The 18,677-nt window shown below is 39.2% G+C and overlaps 1 protein-coding gene across 3 annotated transcripts in view; it reads right to left on the bottom strand.

Annotated features, from left to right (window-relative positions):
* Positions 1 to 18,677, bottom strand: part of LOC134223585 (plectin-like) — a 539,529-nt gene that overhangs the window by 164,469 nt on the left and 356,383 nt on the right. For all 3 annotated transcript variants that reach the window (XM_062702767.1, XM_062702766.1, XM_062702762.1), the window contains exon 3: positions 7,680 to 7,741. In XM_062702767.1, coding sequence (XP_062558751.1) covers positions 7,680 to 7,741 — 62 coding nt within the window. The remainder of the gene's footprint in view (positions 1 to 7,679; positions 7,742 to 18,677) is intronic.

The raw sequence follows: 18,677 nt of genomic DNA, 5'->3' as shown, positions 1-18,677 counted from the left end.
TACGCATATACCCGTTAAATACGATAAGAGTGAATGCCTCCTTGTCTAACTTTTTTTCCATGATTTTCATCCCGTTCAGCATAGAATCAACTGGCATTATTGTACTGGTTGGGAATTAAGGTGAATGAAGAAGAAATCATCAGGTACCCATCGACACCTCGAGGCATTGCAGTGGAGTGTTAGAGTGAGCACCCGAAAAAGGGTCACATGGAGCGAATGGTTTTTGGAGAAGCTGCTTCGGCGGCAGGGTAGCAGTGGGTTGTACCCACACACCTACAGTTGTGCACATGTGGTGCATGGGGAGTGTCCCTGCTTCGACAGGGTAGTGCGTGAGCTGCTTCGGCAGTGGTGTGATTGATCTGCTCGTGCTGAGGCAGGAGTGTCGTAGCGTAATATCTGTAGGCCCAGGCAGTTACCGCTACTGACACCTCGAGGCATGGCAGCGGAGCGCCCGGGAGAGCATCCAAGTAAGACTCAAATGGAGTGAATGGTGTGCGAGCACCCAAGTCAGTCTCGCGTGGGACGAGTGCCTGTGTGAGCGATAATGAGCGAGTACGCTTAGTACTGCCATCCCCCCAGAAGTAGTACTGCGAGGTAGTTCCTGGGGGAAACGATGGTGGAGCCCAAGGGAGTTTAGTCGGTATTACCGGTATGGTCGAGTCCGACACTCCAGTACACTTCCGTGTGGTAGTTTGGCAACTACAATGCACGTGTACTGGGTTAGTGTGTAAATGCATTCTCCCTTGTAAAAAAAAAGACCAGGGGGCAGCAGGGACTTTGTCCAAGGGCTTGACGACCCCTCTTCATGGCCACTGCGAGTTAGACCGGGACCATCGTCCCTAACCCCTAATCCCAAGGTGTCAAGCGACCCGTGCCGAGGGGATGCATGGCCAGGGGGGTGAAATAATAAGCCTTTAACGGAGCCTCTGGGGTACCTGGGCACCCTCCACAGTAATTGTCGCCATCATCAACTTTGCGTCATCAAAGCATAATATCAGTAAGGACCTCAAGAGGAGCTTGCAGAAACTTCGAAAGTCGATGCTTGACGCCAAGCTGGAGAGGGCGGTCGAGACGGCCAAGTGTAAACCCGTGAAATCCGTGGAGTCGAGGTCTACCCTGACTGAGGCCCAAGGATTCGCGGACTCGGGCAAGGTCGAATCGACCGAAGGCGTGCCAGCGAAGACGGTGGTGCCAAAGTCTACCCAGACTGAGGCTCAAGTATTTGCGGGTACGTCGGGGGTGACTGCTCCAACGGAGCAGACACAAAAACGGAATAGTCAGCCTCCAAGGGATGAGCTCCCTGGGGGCCGCTCCAAAACGCGGAGGGTTACTACCCCGAACAAGGGTAGTGGGGCTGGGAAGCTGAACCAGAGCCAGGTACCTCCAAAACCGGAGGAGGAAGGACCTGGAAAAGTCCGTCCACCCAGGAAAGACGGTGGTAAGGGGTTACGGCAGGCTGAGAGCTCTCAGCCGCACCAGACCAGGGAAATAGAGGGGGATGACGCCTCCTGGACCCTGGTCAAGAACAAAAGGAAACCGAAAACGTCAAGGGCCGAAAAGAAGGCCCAGGCGAATGATCGAACAAGTGGCCGCGCGAAGAACAACATGGTATCGTCGCTTTCGCGGCGTCGGACAACCGGGCGGGTTCCGAGCGCGAGGACGGAAAGGGATCCTCGTCAAGGCTGGGGCAGGCGTAGGCACCGCGTCGGCAAGTCCCTCTGTGCTGGCGAATAGGCCCTATCGCAGAAAGGTCAATTTGGGGTGCACGCGGCATCATCATTCTTGATACCAGTCGTGCAGAAGGAAGCAGGCGCGAAGTCGACCCTTCCCACCTTCCGAGGACATAGGGCGTGGTAAGGCCACCTGGAAAGCCGGCAACGCGCTGGCACGATACCATGGTGTTCTTCTCAAAAAGCGAGTTACGATGTTCGGTGCTGCAAGGACACGCAGCTAATCTCGAGGGTGCGTTGTGCACTGGCCCCCCTTTAAAGCATTACTTTCTAGTTGTACCGAAGGGACTATGGGCTTGGCGGCAATGGAAACGGTTTAGCGGGTCGGGGATGTAGTCCTGCCTCCCTCGTTTGCTGTTGGAGGTGATCCCTAACCCCGCACTTCCTGGACAACCCAGGATGTCTGTTGAGCAGATTCCATTGCTTGGGAAGAAAAAAAAAAGACTAGGCGCCGCCTAAGGGGGTTTGGCGAGGTCCACTCCCAGGGAGGCGGAGAGCGGAGTACAGAGGCTGCTACCAGCAGCACCATAGTCTTTCCAGCAGTGATGGAGTATAACCCTATCAGCACGCTCGGTATGCCACTACCTGAGATTCGGACGGTCACCGAGCAACTCGATAATATCATCGAGTTCACGAACACAAGGCAAAACATCAGTAAGGAACTGAAACAGAACCTCCGGATGCTCCGCCAGGCTGTTCGAGTCGCAACACAAAAAAAAGGAGGAATAACTCTCCCTAATTTGGCGTACAAAATTATGTCCCGTATTCTGTTCAACAGATTGAGACCAGTTGAAGAGTCCTTCGTCGACGAATACCAAGCGAATATCCTGGATCAAATCCTTGATGAATTCCGGGAGTACAACTTGCAGACACATCCAGGGTTGTTACGGAGATCCTGAAATATTTTCCGCGCCATATCCGTGCGACCCAGAACTAAATTCTAAGCAAATATCGCAATTTTTTCAGAAGTACTGAAATCATGCAACTTTGTTGTAATTATTGGTCACAAGACAAACTTACGTAGAGATTAAGGAATTAGACAACGCATCTCCATTTTTTTAAACAAAACTTCTGTAAAACAATTATTCGAATTCGTATCAAGAAACAAATAATACAAAATCTAACATAGTTGCAAAATATAGTTCGTTATTTGTGCGTTATTTCTTCTTCAATTCTTGTAAGAAGTTTCTCTAGGAGTTTCTCTCGATCCGACAACATTTTAAGAGGAAATAAATTCGCAATTGTTTACCGTTTTTACTTTTTTACATAAGTCGCTCCAAAATTGTCTGCGGAAATTCATTCGGTAATTTTGTCGTAAATTCCGGTAAATTCTTGGAAACAACCGGCGGAAAATCTTCAGAGACTACTTGTGAAAATCTGTTCATGAATTCTTGCGGAAATCGCTTTAGAGATTCTTGCAGAAATTGACTGAGAACCTCTCGGTGCAGTTTTTGAGGACTTTTTACAGAAATGCAAATGCCTATGATCATCGCTATAACTGGATAACCTTCCTGAAATTCCTTTGTAAATTCAAGGCAGCATTCTTGCGTTTTTTAAGTCATTCCTGCGGTCACCGCTCCAAGAAATTCCACGGAAATTGATTCTTATACGTGATGAACTTATAAATTAATATAAAAAATCACGAAAATAAAGTAGGGGAAATGACGGCTTTGGCAGGTTTTGTTCTATTATTAGCAGGGGGTTTTCTATAACCAATTATGCTCAAATTTGACCTAAACATTCTTTGCATATAAAAAAATATTTTGACCAAATTTCATAAAATTTGGTAAACAAAAACCCCCTGCCAATAATAGAACAAAACCTGCCAAAGCCGTCATTCCCCCTAATTAAAAAAACAATACCCTGATTCTTTCAGTGGCTTTATAAGGCCATGAAAAATGGACGTTCAAGGAGGCACATCGGAGAGCTTTCGGAGTGTGTTTGAGCGTAAGGTGCTGCGAGCAATAATCGGCGGTTAACAGGAGAACGGTATCTGTTGGCGTCGCATGAATCACGAGTTGTATCAGATGTATAAAGGGCTGCAACACGGCAGACTACGGTGGGCTGGACACGCTGTTCGTATGCCGGAAGAACGTCATGCGAAGATAATATTTAGTAATGAACCCGGAAGAGGCTTCTCCTTCCTTGGAGGAGCGACTATGGCCCAAGAGGCGATTGAATTCGCCCCGACGGCCAATGAGGAAAAGACTGCGCCTAACCCGATACGGCTCCCCGAGCAGCACACATGATGACAGTAACTTATATATGACCAGCTTCAGTCACAAATAAGTTGCTGCAACCAGATTTGCTTGACATCTACTAGTATAAATTTGCTATCATAACATTAGACGGTGTAACTGTTTTGCCTTTCTTGTACATCATCGAGGTGCTGCTTGGGTCAGGTAGCAATCCAGCGAAGGCGCTTAGAGCAAAGCCAAATGACGTGCTACCATAAAGAGCAAACGTCGTCTGGACGGAGAAAATCGGGCTGCAGAGGAGCCCGACTTTTTGGCCCAAAAAGGCACCAACCAACCGCAAGTTGCACAAGGGACCGAAAACCCCGGGCAGCTGGTCAGTATGGCAAAACGGAAGTCGAGCGCATCTCGACCCGCAAAGAAAGCTAAGGACAGAGGCGAGGCCTTGTTGGTGAAAACTGACAAGGATAAGTACCCCGAAATCCTTAAATCGATTCGGGCGGCTGAAAATCTTTCAGCGCTGGGTCAGACGCACCAAGACCGGTGAAATGATTTTATTTCTGAAACGCGGAGCGCAAGCTAGCGGAACGAATTATAGGAAGTTGGCCCAAGAGGTATTGTGTGATAGCGCCGAGGTGAGTCAACTGGACGAGATTACTAACGCGGATGACGTCGTCTCTGCCGTCAGAGAGCAGTGCGGTACAGAGGTCCAGAAGATCGGTGCTTAGAGTCGGGGCACAAGTCCTACGACTGTGAGGGCCCAGACGGTAGCAACCTGTGTCATCGTTGCGGCGAGGAAGGGTACAAGGCGCAGGAATGAGAAAAGGCATCAAAATGCCTCATCTGCGCCAGCAAAAAACAACCAAGCCTTTGACCCAAAACGTGGTCCTTCGTGTCTAAAAAAAGACCGTGTAAAAAAAGACCAAACCCCGAGTTGCTGGTCTAAATTTAACGGGAGCTTCCGGTGCGGGGTTTTCAGACTACCGTCTACTTTGTATTTATGATTTTCTAAAAAAAAAACTAAAAGAAAACAATACCAAATTTGAAACAAAAAGTTGCCCATCCAACTATCAAAAAGACGCCCGAATGGTTAACGTTGTAATTTTTGTTTCAAAATGTCCAAAGTAGCCCCCGATTTTTCAAAAGAAGCCCCGCACGATATCAGGTGAAACTTGGAACAAGAACAAAGATGAGTAGACAATTTGGCTTGAACAAACAATTTTAATTAATACTTGCTGGTAAGTAACTTGCACATGATCCGACCTTTGAACACCGGACTGGTCCTACCTAGTTACACTAAGCCTGTTAAAATGGATGCCCGACAATCGTTCCACGGATCCAGAGAGTGGTGCCGAGCGCGCACTTTCTTGTCGGGCCAGGAATCCAAGCGAGTAACGACACTCCTACTTGGCAGGTTAAAGTCTTGATGAGTCGTCAGAAGGCCATCCGACCCAAAACTTGAAAATATCGATCAGCTAAATTTTGCCTGGAACTATGAAAGACAAATCGAAAAGTTCCTCAAATTGTTTTCTGGGTCGAATTGATCTGCAAGTCTCTCAGAAGTCCAATAGTGAGAATGCTTGAAGAGCCAACGAAAGAGTATGACAATCAACGAGAAGATATGCGATATCCCCATCATTTTTATGATTTGGATAAGCTCCCGGGGACATCAAGACATCATTTTCATTATAGATGCATTACACTATTCTCAAAATATCTATGATTTTAAAATTAATTCATTCATCAATAATTACGATAGATAAATGACATCCACTGGATTTTTTCAACCCAAAAATATGACCAAGTTCAGGTGAAACGTTTTCTCAACAATACAGATCGTTGATAGTTTGGAGTACCGCTGGTGTTTTGGGAATACTGTGATCAACTGTCATAAGACGAGTTTAGTACTTTCCATTTATTTCCACCACATTTTGTTATCTTTACAGATACGTATTTCGACCTCAACTGTGAGGCCGTCTTCAGTGTCTCATACCTGACTCAAGTCAAGTCAAGTACGAGACACTGAAGACGACCTCACAGTTGTGGTCGAAATACGTATCTGCAAAGATAAGAAAACGTGGGGGAATTAAAAGGTGAGTACTAAACTCGTCTTACGACAGTTGAAGACATTCCACTAAAAGAGCTTAAGGTCACTCCTGACAGAATCCCAGTTTCAAAGTGCTTGCGTTTTCGGGGGCACACCACTCGATACGGAAGCAACGCACAACTGTCATTTTTATTTTTTCACGCATGCTGCGACGCAGCAAAGCTGAATCAACAAAAATGACAGTTGTCCGCCGCCTCCGTATCGAGTGGTATGCCCCCGAAAACGCGAGCACTTTGAAACATGGATTCTGTCAGGAGTGACATTAATTTTTTTTTTTCAATAATGTTTTTTTATTATCTTTATTAAAGAGGTTTTCGGCCCTGGGCCGGTTCACCACGTTTTTCAATAATGTGTTGTTTATAATAGCGAAATGATTGTCCATGGAGCTATCCCAGTTCAAAAGTATAGTCAAGACCCCGTAGAACGCTTTGTTGACCATACAGACCCTCAACATCTGCACTCATGGATAGTTTTTAGTACAGTAATTATACTAGAAATACTGCGACATGCTATTAATAGTGAAGTGATGTTCTATAAAGCTATTTTAATTCAAAAGTGTGGTCAAGATAATGAAGAACGCTTCAATATCTGAACTCAAAAATACTTTGCAATGCGATAGATCTCCCGGGAATTTTTTGTTCCTCCGTGTTTTCGCTCATATACCTTTCAAAAGCAAAATATTTGTTGTTTAGAATTTTTAACAACTAACCTTATTCAATAGAAGGCTATAGTGGTGAATGATACACTCTAAAATATTTATCTAACTTCTTACACGGAAAATAAAAAAAAGCATTGAAATTTAAAAATTGCAATGAGTTGACTTTGAATGAGAATTTTCAAATATGATGAAAAATTAAAAAAAAAAAAGATGAATGGATTCAAGAAATTATTTCATCTTATGAAAAACTCAAAAAAAAAATTCTAAAAAATCAAAATGTGAAATTGATAAAATCGTGAATTTTTTTTATTGCCCAAAACGTGTTCAGGTCGATTTTAGAAAGCATATTGAGCGAAAATTAAAATTTGGGTTGTAGAGGATTAGGAAATACAAACTAAAAGAACAGAAACAGAACAAAACGTGAAAACTAAATCAACAGACAATTTACAATTTTCAAACTAGAGTTATCTGTACATCGCAATTCTGCGAAACAAATCATATGAGAGGGAAATCAACCACGAAAAGAAACGATAAGTGGGAGGACGAAAACATATGGAAGGGCAACAGCACGACATCGGAAACCGATAGTACGACTGGAGAAGAAAGTGGATTTGGAGTGGATTGGTTCGGTTTCGGTACTGGACGACGACGGACAGCAACCAGCGAAAACGCAATCTCCCCCGGCGGCGTTGCGTTGGTGTGCTGGGCAAGTGAAGGTGGGCATCAGCCCATCATTGGCAAAAATTAAAGAAATTACTAGCTAGCTAGGTTTGTGTTTTCGAGAAAAGGAAAGTTACCGCTGTACGACTACGGTATGTGTGCGCGAGCGCGCGCACGAGTTCGCGACTAGATCGCATCGAGGCGGGTGGTTGGTTGCTTCGCAAAAGTATCACAGCCGGGACCTCCTCCTCTGGCTGGAGGTCCCACCTGATGATGACTGCGGGATAAAAAAAAATAGCACACAAAAAATACAAACAGTCGTGTCTTACCTTTTTCAAATGTTTGTTGACCCATTTTGTGAATGTTTTCTTCTGTATGGCATCTCGTTCGTCTGTTGTTCGCGGTGGAATGTCCGGATGGCAGAAGGGAAAAGAAGAAAGAAACATGATTAGAGAGATTTGATAACATGGTGAACACGGCTGTGGTGTGGTTAATCAATTTCAATCGGCATGCAATCGGCAATCAGAGGTTTTGTTTAATTATTGTTCGAGCTTTTACTCTCGGCGGGAGAAGTCAGCGCAAAAACCGATTTGTTGTTTATTATGGCGTGAGGAATTGGCATTTTTTGGACAAACAGGCTTTTGTTGTGAACAGTTGGTACCTATGTTTCGCTCTATGATGTCGACGTTTAATTAGATTGCTTGTCTAATACAATTTCACGGAAATCGTTAATGTTTTTATTCCAAGAAATTGGCGATGAACAGTCCGACCTGGCTAGCACCCTAATTAACGTTCGCTGGTTATAAAATGAAATCGTCAGATCTTTGTAGGTACGCGGTTCGCCATGAATGAGCTTATCATTAGATGACTTCCATCGCCACTAATTTTCTCTCATTCATAAACTCCCCGGTCGTAATAGGAGGTACAATGACGTGGTTCCAACCAAGGTAGAACTGGTTTCACGAACTTGAGCACGCTTTTAGTGGAGCAAGCGGTTAATGATGCTTAGACACATAGAACAAGAATAAACGATACAACGAAATTACAAACAACACTAGTTGCATATTGTTGACTAGAAACTATCGAAAGGGAATGAGAGCGACACGCGACTGCTGGCCGAGCCAAGTGGAATGGGTTTGCGTTTGGCGCCTAGGTTCGATGGCGCTATTTACGCGGTTTGTGGCTGACTATTAGTCTGATGAATCGAGCTGATCCGCAGAGATTGTGTTTCGGCAAGGTGATATGGCTGCCGCAAAACAGATTTGATCGTTGAACATGACTTTTATGATGAACCACAAAACTACTTTGAAGAAGTATACAATACATAATAAAGTGTTTAAATTATTTTTTAATATTTCCAGATTTTTCACAAATTGTTAGCTTTTATAAACGTTACATCAAACATCAATTCTCAACCTGATTGAACAATTCTTACAGATTTAACATTCCCCCTAATCGTTTTGACCAAAACACTAACGCATAGAAAGTCCCCGCCTAACATCTGCGCTATTGCGCAGAGAACAAGAGGCAATCGATTGCTATAAACATGAGACCGCGGGTGGTGAAGAAACATTTGGTGGAAACTTATGTTTCCACAAAATCAACCAACTGGTAAGCAACATTTCTCCCTTCGCTTTGTTTGTAAACTTTCCGCAGCTCTGCGGACATAAGCCCATTGCAACGGAACGCAAAGCTAATATGTGTAACGAGCAGCCGATTGCAAAGTTAAGTCGTATTTTGTGCGTGCTACCAACAACGTCCGAATCTCTTTCACTTGGCACATTTATCGACGCGATTGTTAGCAAATAACACCCGTCAGTAATTTAAAGCTTGGTTTATCGTTTTCAAACTCGGTTGTAAAATTGAAACGGTTTTTCCCATACAACACCTACGTGTGTCGTATGATCTCTCGGACCTTGCTGTGGTTATCAATCTCTATGCCACATCGTCCGACAGTCGACAGCTTACCAGGGTTGTAATGTTAAAGCTGTTGAGTGATCGACTTCTCCTTCGGAATTTTAACTACAATCACAAGATGAAAAGTTTACCGCCCGTTCGCTACCAGGAGCGGGTTTACTTCTCAGGTGTAAATCAAAACAAGATATGCAACAAAGCGTGAACGACAAGTTCCACCAATCTGGTTCAGTTCGGAGGTTTGTATCACTGGCGATAAAGCACGTAGGATCACTGACTCACCAAGGCTATGACAAGCAACATCGCCACCGAACAAATTTCTATTCTGAGGCGATTACGACAATGTCAATCCATCAACTCAGAAATAGTCCGAAATCAATGTTTTGACTGCTTATCGGTGGTAACACATCAGCGTCCTTTCTTTTGTCAGTTTGATCGTTGGGTAGCTAATTGTCCCATCAGTTCACGTTTCAATTGAATCCAAACCCACCAGGTAATGACCCGCGACAATTGATGCATTTGTACATTGTACCGCAAAAAGTGGCGTTGTTGCTTTTGTCGTCGCTGAAGGTGGTTTCAATCCAAAAGCGTCATCATTTACACACCACTGTTCGAATGGATAGATGATCGATCAAATCGATGTCTATTGTCTTGCAATGGTTTGGAAGCGAGTACGGGTACGAGTACGCGCTGTCAGTAGCGTCATCTCATCGTTTCTTGAGCCTGTGTCGACTCTTTGTCAGCTAGTGTGCTTAGGCAAACTATTTAGGCATGAAGTTTAAAAACATATTTTTTAATCAGAGCAAAATCATCATTGTCCCGATCGACTAATGAAGTTAATAAGTTCTAGAGTTGAACGAGCATGGTCGTGATCCGGATGCGAAGCTTGGTTCTTTAATTTTTCGTTGCTTATCAAATGACAGATAATTTGAGTGCAATTTATTTTTACCTAAGTGTACAATGAGCTGTACCTGTTAACAGCACATTAAGCGAACTGTGTACCGCAAATTGCAAAAAGTGTACAATCGAGACGACGACGACAACGACGGTACCGAAATAAACCACTCACTGATATGCCCAAGGTGTCATTCTGCCGACGACCTTCCGCATTACCGTACCTGCCATATCTACGTTGTATTTGTTGTGTTGTTGTTCATATTCCAAGGAAAATAGCAAAGGTTTCCTATGCAAATTACTCTCTCCGTTGTGGCATATTCCCCACGACAACCAGCCAGTCGGACGCCGCGAGGAGCCACCGGGTAGTTAACTGGCAATAGCGTTTTGTCCAAAATCAGTCGCCGTTCTCATGCGAACCAAGCAATGTGTCAATTACTTACACCACGACCACCGAAACGTCCAACCGCTAGACTGATTGTTGATTTTTTATCTACTAATATTTCAAACGACGAACCACACAGCTACGTTTGTGTTTGTGACGGTGTAGCAAATCGTAAACATTGCACTGCCATACAGTGCGCTTATGTCAATCAGCAAACACTCGTAATGATAACAGTAATTAGGAAGGTGGTGGGTGGTTAGACATACGGGGCTTGTTGCAATATAACGAAGGTTTAGCTTTTGAAGAAACGTAAAAGCTATACTACGAGCACCGTAAAATGATCGAAAAGTTCGTTCTACAGCGGCGCATTTTTTTTAATAATTTCTTATAGTGACTTGAGAATTAAATTATAACCGTTACGCATCTAATGTTCCTGCCTTCCAAAAAAACTGAATATCCGCAAAAATGCTCAATTCCCAAGTTCGTCCCAGAGCAGCGCGATTTTTTGTAAATCATTTCTGATAGAGATCAGAGAGTTGACTCATAGCTCATACTTATCTGTTACGTCAGCTGGCTATCATCAGGGCCTTCGTGAGGTTTGTCATAGAGTACTGTATTTTTTAATAATTTCTTATCGTAATCTGAACTCACAGTAACCATCATGACTATCGCACCACCTTCCAGAAAGTCCTTATGTAGATTTCGATATATATAAAAAATTCTCGAATTCATGTCCCTTGTGCATAAATTTTTGAAAGTTGCTGATGTAAAACTGTAATCATAGTCCGCCCAGTTGTCTGTCAAACCCCATTATGAATGTCTTCCTCTTGTTGTCCATTTCAATCTCTGTCGTCAATCCCTTTTGCATGTCTTCCTCTCGTTGTTATCTCCTAAGAAAAAGTTTGTTTGTCCCGTTATAGTTGGACTGTTAACAAACCGTCGGAAGAGAGATCTTTTTGTGTGGAATTCACCTCGTCGGATGCCATGCAGGACGTGTGACGAAAGAAATGCTAGCCACGAAAGTGATTTTGGAAGTTTGAATGATTGTTGCGGGAAGTAACATTCGGTATGTTAGAATGTTTGATGTTCCAACAGATATACCAGATGAGGGTCTATCTTCGGTACTCGGACAATATGGTAAAGTGGAGAATTTAATCAGTGATGAACATTAGACTTACTAAAAAATCACAAAAATTTCCAGTCGATTTGGGCCTCGATTACTTGTACACGGGTGTACGAGGTGTCTTTACAGACGTTAAAAGTGGAATATCGCCGTCGAGTGAGTGCCAAAAGGAAGGACTTCGCAAAGATGTATAACATCTGCGAAATAAACGGAATCAGTAGTAGCCTAAGAAATCGACAATTACGTTTGCCGGAGTAGTTAATGGAAGCCAGGACAATAAAGAAGCTATTGATGAGGAAATTATTGAGGAGGAAACTATCGAAGTTCTGGACGAAGAAATGCAAATTGTGGAAAAAGAAGGAGAAGAAGAAGAATAAGAGGACCCGAACCGAAAACAGTTCAATTGTGGTAGGAGCGTAAAGGAAGTCAGAATTACACGAAGAAAAAAAATCTAGCGGGAGTATGCTGAGAAACAACGAAAGAAGGAGGAGCCTTTGGGAGAGCAAGCGAAGTACGCAGCTCGCTAAAAGCGCGTAAAAATGTAATGTAATTTAATAACTTTGACATTTAATAACAAAATCGGCTCCGTAGAGTTTTATATCAAATAAATGAGCCTCAAATAAACGCATCAGGAAAAAATTTGGAATTTTTAAAATTTAGGAATTTCGAACTTATAAATTTGAGAGTTTGAGAATTCAGGAATTTGGGAGTTTGAGAATTCAGGAGTTCCGAATTCAGGAAAGTTGTTTGGTCAAAAATGTCGTTTGACAGAACAAACCATTCGGCTGAAGCCCATCTATCCTTAATTTTTACCTTTCGCGTATACTAAGTATACGTAAAGGCTATATGTTCGCTCCAAAACCAAACTTTAAGAAATTCAATATTTTGGAAATTAGGAAATTAGGATTCAAGAAATATAGAAATTTATTAATTAGGCAAGTTTTTTGCCCGATTTGCGAATTTAGCAATTCAGAAACTGAAGAATTTATAAATTTGGCAATTTGGGTATTTAGGCAATTAGGACTTCAATAATGTTGGAATTTGATAATTTATTAATTTAGATAAATGGCAATAAACAAATTTACAATTTTATAAAACAAACAATTTAAGAATTGGGGATTAAAAAATAGGGTTAAATTAGGGTAAAACGACCTATTATGGAGGGGTTAAACATCGTGTCAAAACCAAATTGATTTCGAAAATTCTTTGAAAATGAACCTTTATTTTCACAGTACACTAGTCGAATAGGGTGCTCTTTAACTCTAGTTTCGAAAATATTGCGTCAATTGTTTTCAATTTATGTTGTTTTATTTTTCTATAAATAAAAGCAAACTACCGCTATTGCTTTATTATAGGATGCAGTTGCCCATCGTTGCGATATGTTTTGAAGGTCAGTCCTATTGTTGCGGTATTGCCTGTATTTCTTATGGAGAGCGATACCACAACAATAGGACCTTAGGCACTACCGCAATAATAGGTTCAAAGGACGCAAGTTTTTAAGGAAAGATGTTAATTTTTCATCATTTTGAATGGAGTTTTGCCAAACAAAATGTGTTTAAGTGGTTGATTCGAGGACTTTTAGCGAACCCATAATTGTTTTTGATGCTATTATATCCAGAATGGACTATTTTAACACTACCGCAACATTAGGACATACCACAACGATAGGACGTTTTACCCTAAGCTATTTAGGAATATACTAATTTGAGAATCAAGCATTTTTCGAATATTTAGCAATTTAGCAATATAGGAATTTGGAAATTTACGAATATGGGAATTTATGGATTTGAAAATTTAGGAGTTTGGAAATTGGGAATTAAAGAATTTAGAAATTTTGGAATTAAACACGAATTTAACGATATGTGAGTTTAGGAATTTGGGAGCTAAAGAACTTCTTCTTCTTCTTCTTCTTCTTCTTCTTCTTATTGGCATTACATCCTCACACTGGGACAGAGCCGCCTCGCAGCTTAGTGTTCATTAAGCACTTCCACAGTTATTAACTGCGAGGTTTCTAAGCCATGTTACCATTTTCGCATTCGTATATCATGAGGCTAACACGATGATACTTTTATGCCCAGGGAAGTCGAGACAATTTCCAATCCGAAAATTACCTAGACCGGCACCGGGAATCGAACCCAGCCACCCTCAGCATGGTCTTGCTTTGTAGCATCTTACCGCACGGCTAAGGAGGGCCCACGAGCTAAAGAACTTATGAGTTCGATAATTTTGAAATTTTGATATATCGCAATTTTTCAATTAAAAAATTTAACAGATTAACAAATTTAGGAATTAGTAAATTAATGAAATCAGCGATTTAGAAATTGGGGCACTAAGGAATTTAGGAATTAGGAAATCTAGAAATTTAAGATGTCAATGATTTGCGAATTTAGGAATCAAACAATTTCGGAATTTAGAAATTTGGCAAATTGATGTATTTGGTAAGTTAGGATTTACATAATTTTGGAATTCCGCAATTTATTTATTAAAAACTAGCAGACCCAACGAACTTTGTTTCGCCTAAAATCTCGATTAAATTTCAAATTATGATGAAATTGGTGTTCCATTTGTACGAGAGCCCCCCTTTCCAAAGAGGGGAGGGGTCTAGGACCATACTAAGAACCTTTCCCGGCCCCAAAAACCTCTGCATACAAATTTTCACGCCGACCGGTTCAGTAGTTTCGGAGTCTATAAGGTTCAGACAGACAGAAATTCATTTTTATTAACAATTAACGTAGTGAGGAAACTTCAAGATTTTTTTTTTTGAAATTTGGGAATGGAATATTCGTAGGGAGTTTATCAATTAAGCAGTTGAGGAATTAATTAATTTAGAAATTTAACAATTTATCACATTACAATTTATTACAATTTTGAAAATAATAAAATTTAGGAATTCACAGACTTAGGAATTTAGGAATTTAGAAATTTACAAATTTAGGAATTAGGCAATTTAAGGATTAAACAATTTACGAATTTGTGAATATAGGAATTAAGGATTTTTTATTTATTAATTTAAGAATTAGGAAAATTTCGGTATTTCGAAATTTAGAAATATAGAGATTTAGGAATTTAGGAAATTCAGAAATTTGGGAATAGAGCAATTTGAGAATTTAATGATCTGCGATTTGCAAGGAAGTAAAGAATTGAAAATTTTGTGAATTAGAGATTTCAACAATTTTGTAAGTTAGTAATTTCCCAAATTTATTTATTTATAATTTAACAATTCACGAATTGAAGATTTTTTCAGAAATCAAGAATTTAAGAATTAAGAGAATTTACTAATGATGGAATAATTTACGAATATAGGAATTTAGCAATTCAGCAGAAAAGGAATTAAGGAATTTAGGAGTTAGGAAATTTAAGAATTTAGAAACTTACAAAGATGGAAATTTTGGGATTTAGGAATTTAGGAATTAAGGAAGTGATAAATAAAGTAATTTAGAAATTTAGAAATTTAGGAGCTAAGCAATTAATCAATTTAACACATTGCGAAAAAAAATAAGGAATTCAGGAATTTCGCCATTTGGGTATTTATGAATTAAGGATTTCAGGAATTCAGCAATTCAGATTTCAACAAATTTAACAGCTTACTAAGAAATCAGGAATTTGGGAAATCAGGAATTTAGTTATTTAGAAATTTGAAAATTTAGGATTTCAACATTCAACAAGGCCGTTACAAATATTTAATTAAAATTATGTCCTACTGCTCTTCGAAAGGTCAAGGGGAGGGATAATAAAAAAAATCAAAAAACTCCTCGGATTTATTAAAGAATGTTTTGAAAATCCTTAAATTTTCCAAAAAATTTTTTTGTTGCCCCCTCAAAATATTATTTTCGGCCAAAAAAAATCCGAGATACAATTTGTTTTAAATATTTGTATCGGCCCAAATTGAACAACTTACTAATTTAGGAAATTAAGGACTTAGGGATTCAGGAATTGATCAATTAGGGAAATTGAGAATTTAAATATTTATGATTTCAATAATTTTGGAATAGTAATTTAGCAATGTATCAATTTAGAAATTTAACAAATTGTTCAATGAATTAACGAATGTGGGAATTAAGTAATTTATAAATATATGAATTTATGATATCAGCCATTTAGAAATTTAGGAATTTAAGATATAAATATGGGAATTCAGGAAATTAGGTGTTCAGCAATCGAGTAACTCAGGAATTTGGGAATAAAGGTATTTATGAATATTCTTCGTATGGAGCTGAAGATATGGGAATCTACGAAAATAAAAACCGAACAAGACGAAAGTTCTTCACCAAAGGGCTTATAGAACCACTTGAGCTTGGTAGAACAAATCCCAATTCGGTGCTGCATTTCATTCGAAAAGCTGAGCCGTGTTGGGGAAAATTACGAAATTCAACAATTAACCCTCTAATGCCCTTTTAGACGGGGTATTCTGATTATTTTTTGTAATTTTCAATTGATTAGATTTCGAAAAGTTTTTGATTTTGATCAATAATATAAACTTCAATGCATGTTTAAATGTGGTTTGAAGTCAATTTTCAAAGTTCTACACACAATTGAGTTATATTTTGTTCCTCCGTGTTTTCGCTCGTATACCTTTGAAGAGTGAAATATTTGTGGTTTAGTATTTTTCTACAACTAACCTGATTCAATAGAAGGTTATAGTGATGTTACACTCTAAAATATGTATCCAACTCGTTACACGGAAAATAAAAAATTAACCAAAATTTATCCAACTCGTTACACGGAAAATTTAATTTAAAAATTGCAATGATAAGAATGTTCAAACTCTAAGTATGTTGAAAAATCAAAAAAGATTAATAGATTCAAAAAAATATTTAATTAGATAAAAAACTTGAAAAACAAGATCGATTTTAGAAAGCAAAATAGTGATTTTGAGCGGAAACAAAAATTTGGCTTGTCGAGGGTAAACGAATTGGAAATAAGCAATTGAGAAAATTTATGAGTTTAGAAATTTAAGAATTTAGCAATTTATGAATACAGGATTTGGGGAATTAAACAATTTAGAAATTTTAGGATTCAAAAGAAAATACAAATGTAGTAATTTATGAATTAAAGAATTTGGGAATTGAGAAAATGTAGGAGTTTATGAATTGGTAAATTGAGCTATTCACGAATATAGGAATTAAACAATTAAGGAATTAACGAATTTACAAATTTTGCAAAATATGAATATAGCAATAATAGAAATTTTGGAATTCTGGATTTTATTGGTTTAAAAATTAATGAAATTAGAAATTCATAAAATTGGGCAGAGTTTTCTTACACAGTTGGCAAAAAATCTGCTCTTTTATTTTTCACAATTTTCCACAATTAAATCAAATTCATTCAGTGAGTGTGACTAATAGATTGATGTTTTAGTCTTCTAAATATCACTTTGATCTGTCAAAATGGTACACGCCGGAGCCACGCAGGCGAAAGCAAGGCAAATGCACCGGCATGTAATACACGTCAGTGTATTTGCTGTGCACGCGCCCGCGTGTATTTGACGTGCACCACAGTGACATTTAGAAGACTCAAATATCAATCTATTAGTCGCAAATATCAATCTATTAGTCGCAAATATCAATCTATTAGTGTTAAAATTGTGAAAAATAACAGAGCAGTTTTTTTGCCAACTGTGTAGGACAACTCTGAAATTAGGAATTCAGGATTTAAGTTTCAGAATCGCATAAAAAGCCAGGGATCAGGCATTTCAATGATGTTGAAGTTGTAACTATCTTGTTGAAACATTTCGTATGGCAGCGTCAATTTTTGTAGGCGATACTTGTATATTCTAGAAAACACTCATGAAATGTTGAGCAATCAATTCACATTTTGCGGTAGCCGTTTCAAGATGAGGATTAACGCAAATGCATTGATGTCGTCAGCGTATTTTGATTGCGGTCAATTCGTGCGAAAATATATAATGATACATTTCCAGTTCCACCAATGATAATTTTTGAATTCTTAGATGAAGAAACTACTTATAAAAAAAAATTGTTTCTTATGAGATTTAGATTCCGAGGAAAATCTATGTGCTTGGATGTCTAGTTAGACATTCCAAAGTAATTAGAGAATAATAAAGATGATTTTCTTTTTAAGACCCCGAAAGAGATTACAAAAACTACGTCTACGTTACGGCTACGTCCTTGAATTTGTCCAAATTTGTCTGTGGAGATAGCAAAAAGACCTGTGACTCAAAAGTACATATGTAATGATTTTAAATATGTAAGGCATTTTGCAAATCTTTGAGAATTTGACTAAAGTGAAAATTTAACTAAAGATAGGTTATTATGTTCACTACCAACCATCGCAAAATGAGCACTTTCAAGGGAAGTTTTTCAAGCAAAAGCTTTTTCTTGTCCAAATTGATTTTATTATCAAAGTATTTTTATCCAAAACTAAGCAAGTAGTGAAACCCATAATCATCTTAGAAACAAATGATTTTTTATCACGATATTTTGTCTAATTTGGCATCAAGTAGAGTGTACACATTTATTAATCTAGAATTCCATTCAAAAATGGTTCATATCTTTAAATAAATATTACATATGATTATACCAACGTTAGGTGACTTTTAAATTATCCTTATATTTTTTCTAAATTTTATCTGAAAAAATCTTAATTTTTATCTAAAATTTCATCCACAGTTTATTTACCTGCAAAAATAACTATTCCCCTACACAGCAAAAAAAATATTAATATGCTGCGACGCAATTTTGGTTGATGTACTCAAAAAGTCAACGTAATAATCAATTTGTTGTATTTTTAAGCTATTTCGATGTTTTATTACATTACTCAACGTAAAATCTGACGGGCAAAATATTTTTTTCTGTTACGCTTAAAGTACACAAAATTACCAGTATAAATCGGTATTTTATTACACAAAAATGATGCACATCATGCCAGTTGAAAATGTTGCACATTATTACCTATTCTGATATATTATTGTGTATAATCAATGTAAAATTGCATAAAAATGGTGCGATCGCGCCCGAACTAACCCCAGGACGAACTGTCAAACAGATTGAA

The sequence above is a fragment of the Armigeres subalbatus genome, chromosome 3 (genome assembly GCF_024139115.2).
Source record: "Armigeres subalbatus isolate Guangzhou_Male chromosome 3, GZ_Asu_2, whole genome shotgun sequence".
Taxonomy (NCBI): Eukaryota; Metazoa; Arthropoda; class Insecta; order Diptera; family Culicidae; genus Armigeres; species Armigeres subalbatus.
The sequence above is the reverse complement of the archived record's forward strand: the minus strand, read 5'-3'. Positions and strand labels throughout refer to the sequence as shown.